This window comes from Stenella coeruleoalba (assembly GCF_951394435.1).
Source record: "Stenella coeruleoalba genome assembly, chromosome: 1".
In the NCBI taxonomy this organism is placed as follows: domain Eukaryota; kingdom Metazoa; phylum Chordata; class Mammalia; order Artiodactyla; family Delphinidae; genus Stenella; species Stenella coeruleoalba.
In genome coordinates, this window is record NC_137169.1 from 116,836,420 (window position 1) to 116,858,886 (window position 22,467).

At 49.9% G+C, this 22,467-nt stretch overlaps 1 protein-coding gene across 4 annotated transcripts in view; it reads right to left on the reverse strand.

Annotated features, from left to right (window-relative positions):
• Window positions 1-997: 997 nt before the first annotated feature.
• The window catches only part of OLFML2B (olfactomedin like 2B), a 41,467-nt gene continuing 19,997 nt past the window's right edge, over window positions 998-22,467 (reverse strand). For 2 of the 4 annotated variants that reach the window (XM_079913768.1, XM_079913771.1), the window contains exons 5-8: window positions 18,479-18,710; window positions 15,834-16,370; window positions 2,597-2,773; window positions 998-2,065 (exon numbers count right to left, since the gene is read on the reverse strand). In XM_079913768.1, the coding sequence (XP_079769894.1) occupies window positions 1,464-2,065; window positions 2,597-2,773; window positions 15,834-16,370; window positions 18,479-18,710 (1,548 nt within the window). In that variant the 3' untranslated portion in view covers window positions 998-1,463. The remainder of the gene's footprint in view (window positions 2,066-2,596; window positions 2,774-15,833; window positions 16,371-18,478; window positions 18,711-22,467) is intronic. The other 2 variants (XM_079913770.1, XM_079913769.1) reach the window with 2 other exon arrangements.

Consider the following 22,467-nt stretch of genomic DNA (forward strand, 5'->3'; position numbering starts at 1 on the left):
GAATCTGACCCAAACAGCCCCAAGACAAAGTGAAGTCATTGGATATTTGTTATTTGAAATAGTCGAAGTGGAGGAAGCTGCTAGCAGGGTGGGCGTGGAAGCCACGCACCGTGTAAGCAGCATAGGGATTGACCGGGGAGCGTGGAGGGGCAGCGTGTCTGTGCAAAAGGACTCACCAGGCAGCAGCTGCTCCCTATACGGGGCTGGGAGCGGAGAGGGTGGGGACAGTGTGGTGACATGATGTGCTTGTCTTCTCATGTCATTCTTGGGTTCTGCCCTCCATCCCTAAACTCAGGAGATGCCCATTAAGGTTTTTTTCCACTTTTCTGTCTCCTGTTCTGTGTAATGTGGAGGAAAGGGCAAGTTGTGGGCAACAGGCACTGCACAGGGCCGGGCCGTGCATGGGGAGGGACAGCGGGTCTTCCCATCCTGCAAACACTTCCCTCAGGGGGCTCATTTCAGAACCAGGCCCTTCTGGAGGGGAAGCTGGGAAGGAAGGCTGGCTGAAGGTGAACATTCGGGATGAGGCAGAGGAGAGGATTATGGGGAAGGGAGAGATTGATGGATGGATTGTAAGCTTCTTAAGAAGTATAGGGTCAAGGTCACACTCAGCTTCGTATTTTCAACAGGGCCAACGACCAGGCCACACAGAGGAGGACTAAGGAATGAACAGGTTCCCATATCTTGGTTAATGACTAGAAAAAAGCAGAACAGTGCAAGGAAGCTGGTGTGACAGTGGAAGAGACAGGAAGGGATCAATGCCCCCAAATTAAAGCGAGTGTAGGGGTCAGCTCATTACAAATCTCTAACACCCCCTTTCCTGCCGCCACAAGGAAGCCCCTCATTAGGAGGGGAGAGGAGCTGCCTGGGGCAGCTCAGCATGAGGTTATTTCTGTGGAACACAGATCTCATCTCCTTCTGGGGGAGGGATCTAATCCTGCCAGTCATATCAGGGCTAAACAAAAACGCACTGGGGGATGATTTTAAATTTCTCCTTTATTAAAAAAAAAGCATTTATTTCTGGGTTTTTAGAAAAACTTCTCTAACACATAAAACAGTTTTTCCATCCCCTTAGCACTTCTTTCTTGCCTCCTTCACTCCTGCTTCTGGTGCCAGCTGCCTGCAAGACCCAGATGAAGAAACCTTCTCAGATCGAGATGGGGAGCTGGAGGGGGTTGGGGGTTTGAAGGAAGGTGGTTACTGGTCAAAAGGAGAAGTTCATTCGCACAAAAATATAAACCATGGAGGATGAGACCAGCACATACACGTATGGATCGATCTACAATCCGTATAAAAAAAATAGACCCAAATTGTCATTTTACATTGGCAATATTATACAAAATAATATATATTTTTAAAACAACACACACCCACATACACACACACACACACACACACACACACACACACACACACAAGGTGCCAGTAGCCCCTCTGCACTTCTGCTTCTGGGGACAGGAGTGTCAGTAGGCAAAGATGACGTGGTAGGTGACCTGGTGGCCATTGTCCCAGGCGTAGAGCAGGCGGTCCTTGGGGTTGTAGTCTATCTGGGTGGTGTAGGAATACTCATTCTCGAACAGCAGCCTGGGGATGATCTGCGTGTTGGTGTGGGTGTCAAAGGCGTAGGAGATGTTGGCATTGCGCTGGTTGTAGCTGTCCACGGCGTACAGCACCCCACAGATGACGAAGCAGTTGCCGTAGAAGTTCCGCCGGAGCCCCGTGCGCCACGTGGTCTCCTTGTGTGTGCTCAGGTCCACGGCGTTGAGCTTGCTCAGGACGATGACCTCCTGGCTGAAGCCCTCGTCGTCCAGGGCCGGGTAGATGAGCCACAGGCCATTCTCATCCACAGCAAAGTCCACGTCCGAGTGGCCCTGCCACCTCCAGGGCGTGGCCTCCTCATAGGCCACGTCATGGAGCATGGCCCAGGCGGCCACATAGCGCTGCTTCAGGTCATACTTGATGATGTTGCGGGTGAAGGCCCGGTTGTAGTAGAAGGCACCATTGTACACCACGTGGCCCGTGCCGATCCAGCTGTAGGGGAGCTTGTAGGAATTGCTCCAGCGACCTGTGGGCAGTGAGAAGGCAGAAGGCTTGAGGGCAACGGTGCAGAGACAACCTGTCAGGCAGGGAGGGGGCAGCCCAGAGAGATGGGACATGCCATTGGCTTGAGGTCTGGAGCCCACAGTTTGTGTCTTGGTTCTGCCACTTTCTAGTTCTGTAGAGCATCCTCGTCTGTCATTTAGAAATAACGATTTCCACTCCCCTCGCTGAGCTGTTTCAAGGATCCAGAGGGCTAATGTACGTGAGCGTGGTTTGTAAACTGTCAAGGGCCACGGGAAAGGGAGGATGTATCACTACTGTTTTCTGGACCAGACTCCGGGTTGTCCCACGTCCCAGGGACTGGGAAGGAGGGGCAGGGCTGAGAGATGAGAGAGCAGAGAAAGTGAGGGAGTGTGGAAGAGGGACATCCTGCTACCAGAGAAGGAAGGTGTTGCCCTTCTTGTCCACTGTCTCCACCCTAAGAGAGCTGGCCATGGTTAAAACAGAGGACAGTGGGGAAGGAGGAGCCTCCCTAAGGTGGACCCATATCCCGTACCTTGTTTGAAGTTCTCCAGGTTCCGGAACTCTACCAGGGTGTTCCCATAGTAATAATTGGTTACATAAATCCGCTCATCTTTGGCCAGGGGGTCCTTCATCCAGGCCCCTTCGTTCCGCCCGTATGTGTTCTGCGTGGTTGGCCCCGTGATTGTGGAGAGGGTGTCCTTGCACCTTCCTGATGGAGGAGAGGTGGATGGAGAGGTTGGGATGATTGAAGAACGCCCCGCCCCTAAAACCCTTGCCGGCTCTGCCGCCTGGAGTCTGAACTCCTCGGCAGGCTCCTACGGCCCTGTATAGCCAACCTGACGCCAGACATTTTCTCAGCATCATCCCCTGCTATTCCTCTCATCTATCCTATATTCTACTCCTATGAAGCCATCTACTGTCACCATCCTGGGCCACTTTCATGCCACCATGCTTTGCTCTGGCTGTCCTCTTACTACAAACTCATCCCTCAAGGAGCTAAGCTCCAATGCCCTTTTCTGACACCACATCCTCCTCTGAAAAACCATCCTAGCCTTTTACTGGATTCCATCCTGCTCCCATAGTACTGTGAATGTACCTCTCTTACAGGACGTGTCATCTTATATCTCAACAGTGTTTGTGCATCTCTCTCCTGATTCAAAGCCACCCCCATCCAGAGCATAAGCCCCACGGAGCAGGGTCTGTGGCTTTCCTCTTTGTGTCCTCAGTCCTCAGAATACACAGTGTCTGGCAGGCCACAGGCACTGAGCAGATGTTCTGAAACTGGGATGAATACACGGCAGCATGAGAAGTGTGACCAGAGGAGAGGACTTTACGGGTATGACCAGGAACGCGGAGCTTCACCAGCCACTGAGCTACCCCAAGGGGCTTGGCCCAGGCCACCAGCAGAGACCAGCCCTGACTGCGCAGTGCATGTCGCGTCCCTGAGGCCCACCTGCTGGGTCCTAGAGAGCTGTCCTCAAGCCTCTGCCTCTGTGGGTAGGATGCCAGGGCCCCCTTCTGGGAAATTGGAGGGGCCGGGGACCAAGTTCCCACATAAGGAGTTTACTCTGGCTGTAGGAGACTCCTTCAAAGGTCAAGTCTGCTTTAAGGGGACAGGAACTCTGCAATGCCATCCTGAGTGACTCTTTGGAGAGACCTGGTGCCCATGAGAGGCCGTAAAAGACCACTAGAACCATGCTGGGTTCTAAATCAAGTTGAAAGCCTGCCTGCATGCTTACTATGCAGTATTATTATTGAACATGGCCCTGAATGATCCTGAAATAACATGTGACTACAGAGAGCACGTGCTCTTTTTGTCTCTGCAATAGTGGGTTATGAAGCAGATGAGAAGAGGACAATGGAGGGGGCAGTGGGAGAAGCAGATTAATCCAGGCTTTACAACTTCCTCCTACTCTTCCTGGCAGCTCGGACCCGCAGAATACCCCCCCCCCCCACTGCCATCAAGACTGGTGCACAGATGGGCGACGGTGATGAGAGTAACTTGTCCCTGACAGTCACGTGGAACCAAAGAGTAAGGGGCTACAATTCGGGTTCAGGGTTCTCTAAACTCCAGGCCACGCCCACTTCCAAATTGTTGCAGTCTGTTCTATCCGTTCTGCTCCCCCATAGCGGTCTGAGCTGGCAGGACAGGGCAGGCGCTGTGCCCTTGGCCCCGGGCCTGGGGCAGCCAGGCGTCTGAAAGTAGGATAAACATTGTTTCTCAGGCAGGGCCCACAGTTGGGTGCAATTGGCAGGGCTCAGGCATCTCCGTGTGGGGTTTATTAGGTCCTGGTCCGACAGAGAGGAGAGGGTTTTGGCCTCTGTAAGACAAACAACAGAGCCTACCAGCCAAAGCCTCATTCCCCCACATCTGAGTTCATCTGCTCGAGACAATAAAGTAGATGGCTCTGACTGAGGCCAGGCAACAGAGGTCTGATGGAAAATATCTCATTCCCTGGCGCTGAGCAGGGCCCTGGCTTGCCAGTGGAGAAGCTGCGCTTCCTTAGAACTGAGGTGAGCCCTAGCGTGCCATCCCTAGGGAGGGGCATTTTTATGTGCCCCCTTCCCCTGGAAAAGCCCAGTGAGGACATCAACTCTCTGTCTGAGAGGCAGCCCCCCACCCATGCCCAGAGCCCCACAAAGGGTTATGAGAGGCCAGGGGTATCTGTCATGGCTATGCCACCTCCCTACCCAGATATGGAAACTGCAGATGAGCTCCTGGAAGCCAGGACTCATCTAAGTTTCGATGTAACGCATTGCCCCAGGCAGCCCCCCCAGATCTCTGCAGGGTCCTGTCTCAGCACTAAGGCTCCGCAATGAGAGGGGCTTAACGTGAGGCTATAGAATGTGCCCCGGGTTTGCAGACAGAGGCCTGACGTTGGTCTTCGCCCTGCTACTGACTCCAAAGTCTGTGTTTCTTTGAAAAGGTCACAGAGCTTTAATTTCTTCCACAGTAAAGCAAGTATAATATATGCCCTACCTACTTGACAAGAGCGCTTGGAGAATGCACTCTGATGATGGTATGGTAGGCTGAATCATGGCTTCCAAAGGTAACCAGGTCCTAATCCCTGGAACCTGTGAAGGTGACCTTATATGGCAAAAGAGACTATACTGCGATAGGGGGACTATCTTGTATTATCCAGGTGGGTCCTAACTGCAATCACAAGTATCCTCATGACAGGGAGGCAGAGGGAGATTTGACTACAGAAGAGGAGGCAACCTGATGATGCAAGTGATGAGGCCACAAGCCAAGGAATGCTGGCAGCCACCTGAAGCTAGAAAAGACCAAGAAATGGACTATCTCTTGGAGCTTCAGGAAGGAACCAGCCTTCTGACACCTTGATTTTAGTCCTATAAGACTCACTTCAGCCTTCAGGCCTCCAGAACTATTAGAGAATAAATTCCTATTGTTTAAGCCATTAAGTTTGTGGTAATTGGTTACAGGAGGCATAGGAAACTAATACAGATGGAGTCAGCTTCTGGCATCTTTATTTCTGTAGGAAGAGGGGAGTCCCAGCTTACAGCTTCAAAGTCCTGATAACCGGGACCTCAGGCTGTATCTCCACATGCCCTCAGAGCAAAAGCCGGCAGCCCACAGGGTGGTCCAGCACAGGCAGGAACAGTGGGACAGACGAGTGTGGTTTGAGAGCATTTGAAGACAGGTTCAAGGGAGATCAGTAAACCATGAGGCCCAGACCCAGGTCTGAGAATCTGGGGCCATTCAGATGCTCCCACCCTTGGCAGCAAACTGTCAGCCTTGGAGAGAAGATGCAGCCTGTCTACTCCTCTTCAAGGGTAATGAGAGAAGGGAGGGAGATAGTTCGAAGGCACTGAAGAGAAAAGAGAGTGCTTGCTGCCTGCAACTCATCTTAGAAGCGTTCCCCCGAAGCATGGTGACGGGGACACCTCCTAAGCCATCTCTACGTATTAACTCATTTAGTCATCGATAGTCCTGGGAGATAGTTGGCCCTGCATCGAAGGTCCCCGGGGTCTGAAAAGTAGGGACTCTTCCTCTCGGCATATAAACCAGCTCAAATCTTGCCATCTAACACAAAGAAATCAGCAAATAAGAGGCTCCCATGCCCTCTGGGGCTTTCCAGTGTTCACGCAGGGGAGCCCACACACTCCTCAACTCCTCCCCTGATGGCCGCCTTAAGTGCTTACACCCTGTCCGTCAGGGATGCTCTCTGGTCTTTTTATTCTAGTCAAGCCTGTCTTTTGTCTGAAACCCCCGCCCACCTCCCCCCACCTCCCTCGCTCACTGGGCTTTCACACCCCACTCTCCTGGTCCCCGCTCACCCCCTGGTCATACTGTCTCTGGCTGGTTCTCTTTTCTGCCCACCTTTCAGATGTTATCCCTTAGAGTCCCACTTTTAGCCCCTTATCTTCTTGTTCTTCCTGTGTTCCCTGGGCCCACTCAGCTCTTATACAGCCCGGCGTTTGTTTCTGAGCACCAGACATCCAACCGCTACTAGACATTTCTCTCCTGTGTGTCCTCCTGATTCCTCAGACTTAATGGATTAAAAATGGAATTCATCTGGGGGCTTCCCTGGTGGCGCAGTGGTTGAGAGTCCGCCTGCCGATGCAGGGGACACGGGTTCATGCCCCGGTCCGGGAAGATCCCACATGCCGCGCAGCAGCTGGGCCTGTGAGCCATGGCCGCTGAGCCTGCGTGTCCGGAGCCTGTGCTCCGCAACGGAAGAGGCCACAACAGTGAGAGGCCCGTGTACCGCAAAAAAAAAAAAAATGGAATTTATCTGCTTCAATTCACAGCCTGTTCCCCCTGTACTTCCTGTCCTGGAGAAAGGCATGGCACACCGTTAACCAAGCCAGGAGCCTTGTGGTCCTCCCTGATGTCCCCCTCTCTTCCACCGCACACCCATTGGTCGCTGTCTCCCACCTCTTCATCTCTCTGCCCTTTCCCTCCACCTCTGCAGCATTTGCTATGCCCAGTGAACACAGGTGGACCCACTGCACGTGGGAGTCCAGCGAGACTCAAAGTGAAGACAAGGCAGGTGTGTTGTCCCTATGGCTGAGTAAGTGGGACCCGACAGCCCCAGAGGCCACAATTTCCATTTGAAACAGAACTTGTTTTGAACGCAGAAAGAAGGCAGTCGTATTCTAAGAAGCATAAATAACCAAATAACCCTATCATATTCTTTCTTACTTGTGTTATTTCCTCATATTAGCCAACAACTCATGCTGAAAATGACATCGAAAAGGGAAAGATAGGGCAACTCATAGTTCCTTTTCTTTTTAGTCTTCCTTACTCAGTAAGGCAAAAGTAGGGAGTGTACAAAAGCTGGTAAAGTGTACTCATATTAAGAAGTGAAACAGAAACAGATGAGTTAAGTTTTGTGTAAGTGTTTCCACTGGTCTGCTAGGCACAAAATGCATACGAATGTAGGAGCCATGAAATACCAACTGTCATTTTGGTGGATTCCACATGAGTTAAATAATCTGACCTTTGCATTGAAAACTGGCAGTGCACAATATGATAAAATTCATGCTATTCAAGTTTTTCTTTCTTTTTTGCGGTACGCGGGCCTATCACCGCTGCGGCCGCGCAGGCCCAGCGGCCACAGCCCACGGGCCCAGCCGCCCCGCGGCACGCGGGATCCTCCCGGACCAGGGCACGAACCTGCGTCCCCCGCATCAGCAGGCGGACTCCCAACCACTGCGCCACCAGGGAAGCCCTCAAGTTTTTAATATTCCTTTACTTAACAATCGCATGAAATCCAAAGAAAAAAACCAAGTGAGAGAGAGAGAGGCCAGAGAAGAAAGGAAACAGCTTTATACTGACTGAAGCTTTATACCTTCAATGGCACTTTTCTCCTGCTCTTTGAACGACGGGCTCTACGTTTTCATTTTGCCCTGGGCTCTACAAAATGCATATTGGCCCTGACCAAACTGGTTCACTCCTGGGGCTCTTGCGGCTCTGGTCCTTCTCACTCCAGTGCTACCTTCCTTCCTGGCTGTTTTTTCCTCATTCCTCAAGACAGCTAGGTCAGCTTCTTTTTTCAGAAGAGAGTGTCTCTGACCCCAAAGCACCCTATGCATTCACTCACCACCCTGAGTTGAAATGGTGTTTATGTGTCTCATACACAAGCTTGTGGCAACTCCAGGTCAGGGATGCTGCCTCATCTGCCTTTGCACGACCAACACCTACAGAACCTGCGCATCATCAGGACCCAGTACTTTCCTTAAATTGACAGATCTGAATGTAGGCCCCCTGCTTAGAACCTTCTGTACCACTTTTAGATATAAGTCCCAACGTCCCACTCCCTTCATCAGCAGGCTCCTCTCCCTTATGTTGCCCTGCGTATGCCAGGGCGATGGGCGTTCTTTAATCCCCCTGACCTCCCACCCCCCCATGCCCGCACAGGCTCATGCGGTCAGCTCTGCCCTGGGGACCACTCTCGGAAATGGAGCTCCACCCTCAGAACCAAAGACAGTCTCCACTGGACTGCATGCCTTGCCACTTGCCAGCCCTGGCCACTTTAGTCGCCCGTATCCCCCTCACGGTGACCCCTCTGCAGATGTAACCAGAGCTCACCCCCTTTCACAGCCAGCACGGCGTGGGGCCGAGTGAATTAGGAGTGGACGCTTCATCCTTGCAGAGAGACACAGACTTTATTCCTTATCCATTTACAAGGAACGTCTCCACTTTCTTGCCTTGTTTCTAGAGCCAGTGGCCTCTGTGTTCGGACTGAAGTTCCTCGTGGTTTCAGGGGGCTGGTGAGGTGCCCCAGCAAAGAGACTGAGAGCAGAGTGTGTCTGTGGAGTTGGGGGTTGGGAAAGCTGCCTGTCAGGTGACTCAGGGCAGCCAACTGGGACACTCCTTGGTCCCGAGGCTGGGTGCCGTGGAGGATCTGGCTAGCCCTGCCCCTGCCCATGCCAGCACCAGGCTGCCTCAGACCAGGCGCGCTGACATGTGGCAGGTTGGCTGGCCATCTCGTGCCCACAGCCAGTGGCTGGCCAGGCCTCGGGGATTGTTAAGGTGGTATACTTTGTGAAGGAGACAGTCTTTAGCCAATCATATGGCCTAGGTTCGACCACGAGGCAGGCTCTCTGGTAGTGCTGTTGTCCTGACTGTCCTCTTTGTCTACTCCTTTCCACTCCCAACCCCCGCCCCAAAGCAGCCTCTTCTAAAACGTGCAATAGGAGTTGCAGTCCTTAAAGTATGGGACTCTGCAAAGCCTTGGCAATGTGGCATGTGTCCTCTTCCTCTGCGGTAGGCTGAGCAGACCTCTCCCAGACACTGAGGATGGTGACTGCTCCAGTCCCGTCCCTTCCCTTCCCGAGCCCCGGCTCCCGTCACTGATGGCATTTTTCCTCTCCTGTCCTAGAGCTACTATGCTTTGGCCAAAAGTTAATTCCAATTTTCTTGTTTTGGGAATTTCTGAGAGTTTGACAATTCCCCTGAGGAAAATGGTGGACCTTTTAGGGTATGACAAAACCAGGTTTAGAAACCATGGGATAGGATATTCCTTTTAAAAGCAGCCCCATTTAAAAGCACTCAGACAGCTCAAAGTCAAAATTGCCAGGCTCAGTAAACAGCAAGCAACCTTTCACAGGCAACAAATCAGTGGTCTGTGTTGGTTTCAGCCAAATGACTTTTATTTAAATGATGACTACCTGTAGTCCTGCTCGGCCAGGCACAGGCAGGCAGGAAGTCTGCAGAGAAGGTTCCAGAAAAGAACTCCCATCCACACTAACAGCAGCCTGAGAGAAGCACCTGACAGTGATACATGATTAAAAGTGATTCCTGAAAAAACTTGCCAAGACTCCACATTGCCTAAACAGCCACCCTTCTCTCTGTGCCACCCCCTCTTATCATCCCTTGGTATTTGAAGAAACCCTTATATCTGTGTCCACGTCCCTGTGTTTTTTTTTCTGCATTAGACATAAAAGGAAAGAACTTCAGCTCTTTTGAAAAATCCTACAGGCCAGTCTTTAAGCAGAAGCTTACATCCTCTGTGTAAGACAGATGAATGGATAAAGAAGATGTGGTACATATAGACAATGGAATATTACTCAGCCACTAAAAAGAATGAAATAATGCCATCTGCAGCAACACGGATGAACCTGGAGATTATCATGCTAAGTGAAATAAGTCAGACAGAGAAAGACAAATATCATATGATATCGCTTATATGCGGAATCTAAAAAAAAAAGGATACAAATGAACTTATTTACAAAATAGAAACAGACTCACAGAGAATGAACGTATGGTTATCAGGGCGGAAGGTTGAGGGGAGGGATAAATTGGGAGTTTGGCATTGACGTGTACACACTGCTCTATTTAAAATAGATAACCAAATATGACAAACGCACAGCCAACGTCATCCTCAATGGTGAAAAACTGAAAGCATTTCCACTAAGATCAGCAACAAGACAAGGTTTCCCACTCTCACCACTCTTATTCAACATAGTTTTGGAAGTTTTAGCCACAGCAATCAGAGAAGAAAAGGAAATAAAAGGAATCCAAATCGGAAAAGAAGAAGTAAAGCTGTCACTGTTTGCAGATGACATGATACTATACATAGAGAATCCTAAAGATGCTACCAGAAAACTATTAGAGCTAATCAATGAATTTGGTAAAGAGCAGGAGACAAAATTAATGCACAGAAATCTCTGGCATTCCTATAAAGTAATGATGAAAAATCTGAAAGTGAAATCAAGAAAACACTCCCATTTACCATTGCAACATAAAGAATAAAATATCTAGGAATAAACCTACCTAAGGAGACAAAAGACCTGTATGCAGAAAATTATAAGACACTGATGAAAGAAATTAAAGATGATACAAATAGATGGAGAGATATACCATGTTCTTGGATTGGAAGAATCAACATTGTGAAAAGGACTCTACTACCCAAAGCAATCTACAGATTCAATGCAATCCCTATCAAACTACCACTGGCATTTTTCACAGAACTAGAACAAAAAACTTCACAATTTGTATGGAAACACAAAAGACCCCGAATAGCCAAAGCAATCTTGAGAAAGAAAAACAGAGCTGGAGGAATCAGCTTCCTGGACTTCAGACTATACTACAAAGCTACAGTAATCAAGGCAGTATGGTACTGGCACAAAAACAGACATATAGATCAATGCAACAGGATAGAAAGCCCAGAGATAAACCCACAAACATATGGGCATCTTATCTTTGATAAAGGAGGCAGGAATGTACAGTGGAGAAAGGACAGCCTCTTCAATAAGTGGTGCTGGGAAAACTGGACAGGTACATGTAAAAGTATGAGATTAGATCACTCCCTAACACCATACACAATAATAAGCTCAAAATGGATTAAAGACCTAAATGTAATGCCAGAAACTATCAAACTCTTAGAGGAAAACATAGGCAGAACACTCTATGACATAAATCACAGCAAGATCCTTTTTGACCCACCTCCTAGAATAATGGAAATAAAAACAAAAATAAACAAAAGGGACCTAATGAAACTTCAAAGCTTTTGCACAGCAAAGGAAACCATAAACAAGACCAAAAGATAACCCTCAGAATGGGAGAAAATATTTGCAAATGAAGCAACTGACAAAGGATTAATCTCCAAAATTTGCAAGCAGGTCATGCAGCTCAATAACAAAAAAACAAACAACCCAATCCAAAAATGGGCAGAGGACCTAAATAGACATTTCTCCGAAGAAGATATATAGATTACCAACCAACACATGAAAGAATGCTCAACATCATTAATCATTAGAGAAATGCAAATCAAAACTACAATGAGGGCTTCCCTGGTGGCGCAGTGGTTGAGAGTCCGCCTGCTGATGCAGGGGACGTGGGTTCATGCCCCGGTCCGGGAAGATCCCAGATGCCGCGGAGCGGCTGGGCCCGTGAGCCATGGCCACTGAGCCTGCGTGTCCAGAGCCTGTGCTCCACAACGGGAGAGGCCACAACAGTGAGAGGCCCGTGTACCGCAAAAAAGAAAAAAAAAACAAAAAAAACTACAATGAGATATCATCTCACACCAGTCAGAATGGCCATCATCAAAAAATCTAGAAACAATAAATGCTGGAGAGGGTGTGGAGAAAAGGGAACACTCTTGCACTGCTGGTGAGAATGTGAATTGGTGCAGCCACTATGGAGAACAGTATGGAGGTTCCTTAAAAAACTACAAATAGAACTACCATATGACCCAGCAATCCCACTACTGGGCATTTATCCTGAGAAAACCAAAATTCAAAAAGAGTCATGTACCAAAATGTTCATTGCAGCTCTATTTACAACAGCCAGGAGATGGAAACAACCTAAGTGTCCATCATCGATGAATGGATAAAGAAGATGTGGCACATATATACAATGGAATATTACTCAGCCATAAAAAGAAACGAAATGGAGTTATTTGTAGTGAGGTGGATGGACCTAGAGTCTGTCATACAGAGTGAAGTAAGTTAGAAAGAGAAAGCCAAATACCGTATGCTAACACATATATATGGAATCTAAGAAAACAAAAATGTCATGAAGAACCTAGGGGTAAGACGGGAATAAAGACACAGACCTACTAGAGACTGGACTTGAGGATATGGGGAGGGGGAAGGGTAAGTTGCGACAAAGTGAGAGAGTGGCATGGACATATATACACTACCAAACGTAAAATAGATAGCTAGTGGGAAGCAGCTGCATATCACAGGGAGATCAGCTCGGTGCTTTGTTACCACCTAGAGGTGTGGGATAGGGAGGGTGGGAGGGAGGGAGATGCAAGAGGGAAGAGATATGGGAACATATGTATATGTATAACTGATTCACTTTGTTATAAAGCAGAAACTAACACACCATTGTAAAGCCACTATACTCCAATAAAGATGTAAAAAATAAATAAATAAATAAAATAGATAACCAACAAGGACCTACAGTATAGCAGAGGGAACTCTGCTCAGTATCCTGTAATAACCTAAATGGAAAAAGAATCTGAAAAAGAATAGATATTGTATATGTATAACGAAATCACTTTGCTGTACAGCCGAAACTAACACAACATTGTTAATCAACTATAGTCCAATATAAAATAAAATTTAAAAACAAAAAGAACCCCAGCTCTTCTGAAAAATCTTACAGGCCAGTTTTTAAGCAGAAGCTTACATCCTCTGTGACAATGTTATTCTGGTTGAATAGAATATTGAACAACAAGAGAAAATGTATCCCTGTCTCCCATTCCTACCACCAGGTAAATAGCGGCTAGGACACAGGGTTTCTCCCGTCTGGGCATCAGCATCTCAGTCAGGCTAAGGGAGGGGGTGGCATCCTAAGAACCCCAGAAAGGTGCATGTCGGGAGTTACACCAGAAAAGCCCACTGGTGGCAACACCCAGGGTAGGCAGGTGGATTGTGGAGACAGTGGAGAATTCCACCCCTGGCTAGGAAGTCGCCAAGGGAAGAGGCTTCCAGGCTGGCAAACACCATTGCTGAGGACATACAAGGCGTGCAGATGTACCCGTAGCCTGTCTTCACTGTTAGTATTCTATCCACCTGTGGAGGGATGGTGGCGGGCAGCTAAGTTTCTGGAGGAATCATCCCTCCTACCCAATTGGTGGTGCTATGGGGGCCCCCCGGGGAGCTCATTCCCATGGCAGAAGAGGAGACGGAGTGCCTGGCCCATGAGCACGGTCAAGGCTGCCCAGAGCCAGTTTGGAACTGGGAACCTCTGCTCAGACCCTGGGGCATGCTACAGAAATTGAGCAGGACCCGCAGCTTCAGAATTGATTATCCATGCAGTGAGGAATGGACCTTTTCTACTCTATGGTCAGCTTGCTCCCATCATGGAAGCGAAAGCAAGGAAAAGAAAAACATTCTCTCCTCCCATCCCAACCTCTGTGGCTCAAGAACTGTCTTCTTGCTTAGCTTCCTCCAGGCCAAGGTTCATGAGATTTTGCCCTGGGGTCCATTTGGTTATTTCCTTGCCATTATTCTGGGATTTTTCACCCAATAGGAATCCCTTCTCTACCATGGCCTGATAAACTTACTGCAGAAACACAGAATATAATGGAGAAAGCAGTCTTTAGCAAATTTCTAATTTCTGAGACCCAGACGGGCAGAGATGTGGCCAAGGTCACGCAGCTGTCAGCGGCAGAGACCAGGCTATAACAAGGCGTTTGGCTCCTGGCTGGTGCTCCTTCCGCCATCTGTCTGGCATAGCTGGCATCTTATTCTGAGGAGGAATTAGGAAAGAGGCTGCCAAGGGAGCAGAAAATGGGAAGAAGGGCAAGACAGGTATAAGGCAAATCACGTCTTCCATCAAATCAAGTATATTTTTAATGAAATTATTATTCAATAGTGTTATTTCTCAATCACTATGGATGGTGACGTAATGAATGTGTGGTTTAGTTCTTGTTGGAAGAGACATATGTAGCCAGGTCTCATTTCCTTTTCTAGTTGTTCCTTGCCCCCCCTCCCCGCTGCCCCCCGACATCACACACACACACTCTCACAGTTTACTGTTCTCAGAGTCATCTTGTGGACATGGAGCTCCCAGGCACAGAACAGGGCTGTATTCTCTGTGCTTCTGGAACATACCCTGCTCCTTTAGACCTAATAGTCAGAAGACTTCTCTCCTTAGAAAACTCCTGTTTGGGCTTCCCTGGTGGCGCAGTGGTTGAGAATCTGCCTGCCAATGCAGGGGACACGGGTTCGAGCCCTGGTCTGGGAGGATCCCACATGCCGTGGAGCAACTGGGCCCGTGAGCCACAGCTACCGAGCCTGCGCGTCTGGAGCCTGTGCTCCGCAACAAGAGAGGCCGCGACTGTGAGAGGCCCGCGCACTGCAATGAAGAGTGGCCCCTGCTCACCACAACTAGAGAAAGCCCTTGCACAGAAACGAAGACCCAACACAGCCATAAATAAATAAATAAATAAATAAAAAAGAAAACTCCTATTCATCCTTCCAAACCCAGTTCAAAGGATACTTCCTTAGAAAACCTTCCCCAGCCTTCTTAGCAGCCAGGCCAAGCTGCTGCTCCCTCTTTCATGTCTCTGTTTCTCCATTCCTCTGTTACAGCATTTATCACATGATGCCACAGTGTTTCCATGCTTTCTAAGGCTGAGAGCTCATGAGATTTTCCCCTGGGGCCCACTGCACTGGTTATTCCCCTGTTCCCATTCTTATTATTCTGGGATCCCTCTGCCCACATAAGAATCTATTGTTAGTTCATGGCCTGGTAAACATACTGCAGAAAACTTAGCCATCATTAAATAACCAAATACCCAATACCCATCACAAAGCCTAGTACACCAGCACTTGACAAATGTTTATAAAATTTATTAATGAAGCTGAGATCTTGGCTCCATTAATTTACTTATATTTAATTTAATTAATTTTTTTTTTTTTTTTTTTTGCGGTACGCGGGCCTCTCACTATTGTGGCCTCTCCCGCTGCGGACCACAGGCTCTGGACGCGCAGGCTCAGCGGCCACGGCTCATGGGCCCAGCTGCTCCGCGGCATGTGGGATCTTCCCGGACCGGGACACGAACCCGTGTCCCCTGCATCGGCAGGCGGACTCTCAACCACTGCGCCACCAGGGAAGCCCCAGTTTACTTATATTTTAGAAAGGAGTTTCCCACTCTTATCACCAGCACATTTTGAATACATAGACCCTAGATGTTAAAATCGATCATCGGCCAAGGCCTAACTCCACTTGCCTTTCTTTATGAAGCAGCTGGACCATCTGAATCCTCCCTCTCCTTTCAAGCCATTTCCAGGCTCTGCCCTTCACTTGAGCAGGAGACCCAAGCCAGGTAGAATGAACTCACCTATGACATTCCGTATGTCATCTTCTTCCTCGGGGCTCAGGGTGGGGCTAAGGGGGGCTGTGTCCTGCCCAGCAGTGGCATCTTTCCCCAGTGAGTCTGTCCTGACGGGCGGGGGAGGCACCGGGGCTGTGTGCGTAGCCTCTACAAATGCATCCTCGGGAGCCACTGATGGAGGCGCTGAGGCTGGAGGTCGCTGGGTGGCTGTGTGGGCCACGGTCGTGGCTGGTACCTGAGTAAAAGGTTTAAGGAATGCCTCCCCTGTGGGTTCGGGAAACACTGAGGTGGTCTGGAGTGGTGTTGAGAATTTTTCAACTGAGGCAGAGAGAGTAGGGTCAGGGATGCTGGCAGCTGAGGTCGAGGCCTGCGGCTGTGCAGAAAGCAGGGCTGTGGTCTGAGCGCCAGCATCAGTTGTCACAGCAGCATTGTGACGGGTGGCTACTGGCCTCCGGGTGGCACCGGTCAGCAGGTGGTTGTGTCTCAGAAGCTGATCTTCAATCAGCAAATCCATTCCGTGTTCACCGCTGAAAAACTCGTCTTCTGGGAAACAAACACAGGTGCATTTGTGACCGGGGGAGAGGAACTGGGGGCATGTGGTATGTGGCAGATTAATGAGGGTTTCTTTCCTCAACATGATGCCCTGATTTAGAGATAGAGCCCAGGTGGGATTTAGACGAAGCAGGTGAAAAGGAGCAGAGATGGAAGCATTTCCTCGAGGGTCTCTCTGAATAGTCTACCGCTATCCTCCACCTGCGACCCACGGGCCACCTAGAGGACGCACAGCCACGGGCTACGAAACCTGGGAGGAAGTTAGTCATTCATTCAGTAGGTATCTATGGAGCATGCCACAAGAACAATGAGCAAAAAAAGATCCTGCCCTCGCAAAGCTTCTATCTAGTGGCGGAGACACCAAACAATACACAGATTGTACATTTGAAGGTGCTATGAAGAAAAGTCTAGTAGGGTGAGGAGAAGGGAAGGGAAGAGAAACTTGCAGTAATGGATAAAGTAGTCAAGATGGGACTCGGTGGGATGGAGAGATGAGCAGAGGCTTGAAGGAGCGAGGGAGTTAGCCAAGCAGCTATCAGGGGAAGAGTATACTAGGGGGGGAATAGCAGCAGTGCAAAGGCCCTGGGGCCAGGACATGTCTGCCGAGGCTGAGGAGCAGTGAGGTGGACAGAGGTCAGAGAGAACACGGGAGCCAAGTCATGTGGCGTTTGGCTGTTGTGTTTGGACTTCAGTTTTTTGTTTGTTTGTTTGTTTGTTTTTGTGGTACGTGGGCCTCTCACTGCCGTGGCCTCTCCCGATGCGGAGCACAGGCTCCGGACGCGCAGGCCCAGCAGCCATGGCTCACGGGCCCAGCTGTTCTGCGGCATGTGGAATCTTCCCGGACCGGGGCACGAACCCGTGTCCCCTGCATCGGCAGGCGGACTCTCAACCTCTGCGCCACCAGGGAAGCCCCTGGACTTCAGTTTTTATTCCAAGTGAAATGGGGCAGTCTGCAGGGTTTGGAGCAGAGAAGGAATATGAGAGGCAGAGATTTCTTAGGAAGGACACAAAGAGGTCTAACCACAAAAGACATAATTGGTCAATTGGATTTTATCTGCTCATCAGAAACACCATTAAGGAACTGAAAATACAAGCCACGGGCAGGAAGAAAATATCTGCAGTATGTATGACTGACAGAGGACCTGTTCCAGAATATGAAAACCCCACAAACCAATTATTTATTTATTTATGTTGGCCATGCTGCACAGCTTGTGGGATCTCAGTTCCCGGACCAGGGACTGAACCCGGGCCATGGCAGTGAAAGCGCCGAATCCTAACCACTAGACCACCAGGGAACTCCCAGAAATTAATAATTTTAAAAGGCTACGAACAGTTAAAAATGGGAAAATGATTATGCCAGCGACTGGGTGAGCAGAAGCTGTAAGGAGGGAGAGGCAGAGCAGGTACATGAGTCAGGAGGCTGCTGAGCAGGACCTGATGGGAGGAACTGGCATTTGCTCTGGCAGAGTGGAGACAGAGGAAGAGTGGGGCCTCCTGGGGTGCTGGGCAGGGAGAGACAGAAGAAAAAGGAGGGGCCGGTGGCAGGGAGGAGCACAGGAGAAGGAAGTATTAGGGAAACAAGATAAAGATGAGGTGAAAGGGAATATCTGTTTTCTGTGAAAAAATAAGAGGGACAGAGATAAAAGGGGTCCAGCATGTGCTGGAGTCTCGGTCAGGAAGCCCAGGGTCCCTGGAGAAGGAACAGGTGGGAGAAGCCCACTGTGTGGCTGTGAGTGAGTCATTCGCCTCTATGCCTCAGGGTCCTCATCTGCGAATGGGGAGGGCTGGACTCCAGGGCACTGAAGTCCCTTCTGGCTCAGCCATGTTCTGCCTTGTGGTCCTCTGCAAGCCCAGAGAAGGCAAGTGACTTGCCCCAGGGCGCTCAGCAAGTTGTGAGGAAAGGCCATAAGAATTCTGGATGGTTTGTAACTGCAGGGAATTCTCAGGTAACCGAGCTGGCTCTGCGGGGCCACAGTAGTAATCAAACTGCAAAAAGGGTGTGTGCCTCACGGGAAGTGCACCTCCACAGGGTCCAAGTGGTGACTCTGTCCCTTGCCCTGCCTCTGGGGGGGGGGCGGCCCTGGCTGACCCCAACTCACGATGCTCTTCGATGTCATTCTCCTCCTCAGGGTCCTTCGCTTTGTAGTAGGTGATGCCCCGAATGACGGTGGGCTTGGAGGCCGGCCGGCCCCTCAGGTGGACCTGCCTCTGCAGGGGCCGCTGAGGCTTCACCACCTCTGGTGGAGCCAGTGGCCGCGTCTGCAGGAGCTTGATGGAGTTGATCTGCTGGGACACGGTTTCTTCCTGCAGAAACCTCTCTTCATACTGCTCCTCAGAGGGGACACAAAGGAAGGTCAGGTCACTGGTCAGAGGGGCAGTGGTCAGGGAGAGACAATGCTGGAGCCAAGGCCATACTAATAACAACAGCTAATCCTAAAAGCACTTCCTAAGAGCCAGGCATTGTTCATCTCCTCATCAGCCCTCTGAGGTAGGAACCAGTTTTAATCATTTCCATTTACAGATTGGGAAATTGAGGCACAGAGAGGTTATGTAAATTGCCCAAGGGGCCACAGCAGGGAAGTGGTAGAGGCAGGATTTGAACCCAGGCAGTCTGGCTCCAGACTCTGTCTCTAACCTCCATGCTATACTTCTCAGAGAGTGCAGTTGTCCTCTCAGCTCTGGTCTGGGGATGCTGGGTGACTTAGATCTGGTATCAGTTGTTCCTAGTGAGGTCCATGTGGCTGGGACATGAAGGCTGAGGACCAAGCTGCATACCTCAGGATGAATCATGACTGCTTTTACTTATGCTGTTAGAACGAACTGCCCCAAGCCCTCCCTAACGAATCCAGAACAAAGTCCGAAGTCCTTGGCCTGGCACTGAGAACTCAAATCGACTTGACCCAGCTCAGCATTCTTCTCTCTTTTGCTCCACCCTCCAGCACCGACACCCCCGGTACTCCAGGCACTTGGTTGACTCCTGAACTTCTTGGCTCTCCTGAGCTTCTGGGTCTTTGCTCAGACTGTTTTCTCTGTCTGGAAGGCCATTCTCTTCCCCCCACCCCCCACACCCATATAGCTATTTCTTGAAATCAACCCATTTTTCAAGGCCTGGCTAAAATCTCAGGACCCCAAGGAAATACTCCCAGACCTTTTCATTCAGAATTAATCTTTCTTTCCCAATCATCACTTTGCACTTTGTGGCAGAGACTTCCAAGTGACTACCCAAATCCCCTGTCTCCTTGCTCCTGACTTAATGAGAAACTGGTTTTGTGGGAGTGGTCGTGGGACTAAGTTCTGGTTGGTAGGGTATAAGTAGAAGTTGGTGGGAAGAGCTTTTGGAGAAGTTTCTTAAGACTCGGGGCTGACTCAGCTGGAAGGCATCTTTTGCACTCTTCCTCATTTCTCTGGCCAGGAGAATATGGACAGGATGGCTGGAGCTGAGCAGTCATCTTGTGATCATGAGGGGATTTTGAGCATGGACATCACTAATGACATCTTGCAGCTGACTATATCAGCCCTGGGCCACCTGCCTCCAGAGCTCTTCTACATGAAAGAACAACCAACTGCTCTATTGTTTAATGCACTGTATTTCGGTCTCTTACTCAAAGCCGAACACAACTCCTAATGGATACAAGTCTGTACTTCTATTGTATCACCTTTCTCAGCCTGCCTTCCACAGGCATTATTTAAGGATGTTGCCTCTGTTGACGGAGCAACTGGAAGAGCAGAGACCACCTCTTGTTCATCTTTAATTCCCCTGAGTAAATGCCTGTTAAATTGAATTTCTGAATCATAACAAGTCCCAAGCAACCATCTACATTTGTGACTAGCACTGGGATTTTTGTCAAATCAAATGATGCTTTAAAGTAGGTAGCCAATGACCTGGGCATATTGATGGTGCCACAGAAGTCCTCTGTGACGGTTCTGGTCACATGGAAGGACCACCCTGTCCTCCACGGAGCTGCTGCCTGGGGACTGAGTTCTTGTGTCCACAGTGTGGCAGAGTCTCTGGGTCCTTCCTTGGTCCATCTAGTCATGTCCCATCACCCAAAGGATCACAATCGCCCACCTTTGAAAGCAGAGGGCCTTGGGCACTGGGCCTGTGAGCTAGCTGTGCTGAACGTCAGAGCCACTGGACAGGGGGTCCAGCTCCTGAGGGGCAGTAAAGCATTAGTAAATTAGTAAAGCACGCAGCGACCTAAGTGGGAGTGGCCCAGCACTGCTCTCAGGAGGTATCCAATGGCTGAATGATGAAGGGCTTGCTCCCTGTAGCCATCTAAGCCATGAAAGCTCCCCCTTTTCACCATGAGGAGGTGGGCGAGCTCCCTTAAATCCTTGGTGAAATCCACCCAGAGAGCAGAGTCCACTTGGAAACAAAACCTCTGTCCCTTGAGGCCCAGGGTCCTGAGGGGCAGAGCAGGACCTTCAGGTTCACTGAACATTAGCTGGCAGGGATCCAGCTATCACGGCCAACTTTCTCACTTTGCACAGGAAGAAGCAAATCAGGCTCTTGTTTTGACCTTTAAAATCTGGCCTGGAGAAAACCTGGAGTCCTCATTGCCAACCACACCCCAAGTCTGTACTGGTTTTCCCGTGACAAGAGAGTTTATCCAGATGGCACGGCAGACACGGAAGTTCCTGAATATGTGTTCCTTGCTCCCCTGAGCTGACCGACTCCTGGAAGACAGGGAACTCCTTCTGCCAGCCTCCCCTGACTGGGGCCAGAGCGCTGCCCAGAAGAAACAGGCAGATTTGTGCCCCAGGCAGCCCCTACTCCTGCTACCTGCCCCTCTCTCACTTCCCGTTCTTTGCTGGTGAGGTGACCTCCATCAGAAGCGCAGGGAATACTCAGCTGGTGCTGATGACATTTTACAGAGCACCTATTAGGGCCAGACATGTCCCTTTATATTATTTTCAACCCTTAAAATAATGGGGCACGGTAGATATTATTATCCACATTTTACAGATGAGGAAGGAGAGGCTCAGAGTCATTTAGCAACTTGGTTGAAGGTCAGTCGATTAAGTGGCTGACAGGGGCACTTATGAAGTCATTCGGCTGTTAAATAGGCCCAGGGCTGCCTGCTTCAGAGCCTGTGCTCTACCTTACATTAAAGCCACATTGTCCTCAGCTGTGACCACAGGACTAACTCATTGGCCATCCAAAAACTTGTCCACATCCCCAAGTCCTGAGGGCCATGGTCTGGCTAGTGCCCAGCAGACTTGGGGATCCCTCATTTCCCATAGGAAAGAGCTGCCTGGGAGGCTGACGAGAGGCCCCAGCCCTTGACTCAGACGCCGCGGGCCATCTAATTGCTAGACTCTGGTTTCCCTCTGCATTGCAAAAGCAAGCTGTCATTTCTTCGTGGCAAACCCCAGGAACTGTCTTTAATCCAAGCTCTTAGGGACGAGCGGGAACTGCAGTTCCTTCTCCCAGCCAAGAAGATGGTGCAAGACCATGGACAGCCTCTGCCAGAGAACATATAATTTCCCTGGATTCGCTGGCTGCACTGGGAGGCAGTGGCCCCCGCAAGCTTTGCTTTCTTCTCTCTGTTAAACTGTTGTATGACTTCAACTGCTGGTGTCCCAGTTTTCCCAATCCCACCCTGCCCTCTCCACTCCCAACCCACCCCCCAGAGCCCCCTGCCAACCCTCCAGGCAAGGACCTTCCTGGAAAGAGGCCTCCAGCAAGGTGCCGTGCACCGTTCCAAGAAACCCTGACATCATCTGTAAGAACCCTGAAGAGAACAGCCAAACCCAGACACCCCACTCACCCCCTTTTTCAGCACGGGGTTCACTAAAGAGACAGACGGATGCAAAGGGAGAGGCTAGCCTTGCCTCCTTCACCACTTCCCCCTTTCCAGTGCCACCCTGGCCCTGGCTCTGCCCACACCCTCCCTGGTTTGGGTGGACTGTGCTAACTTCCGCAGTGTGTGAATGGGGATCTCGGGAGGCAGACAGTTTTGCTGAGCAAGGAGAAAAAGAGTTTGGTGTGGTTGATTTGCCTTCAGGAAAATCTGAGCTGGGTTCCTGAACATACCACATAACGTGTCATTGAGACAACAGATGGAATTCTCAAGCTCAGCCGCCT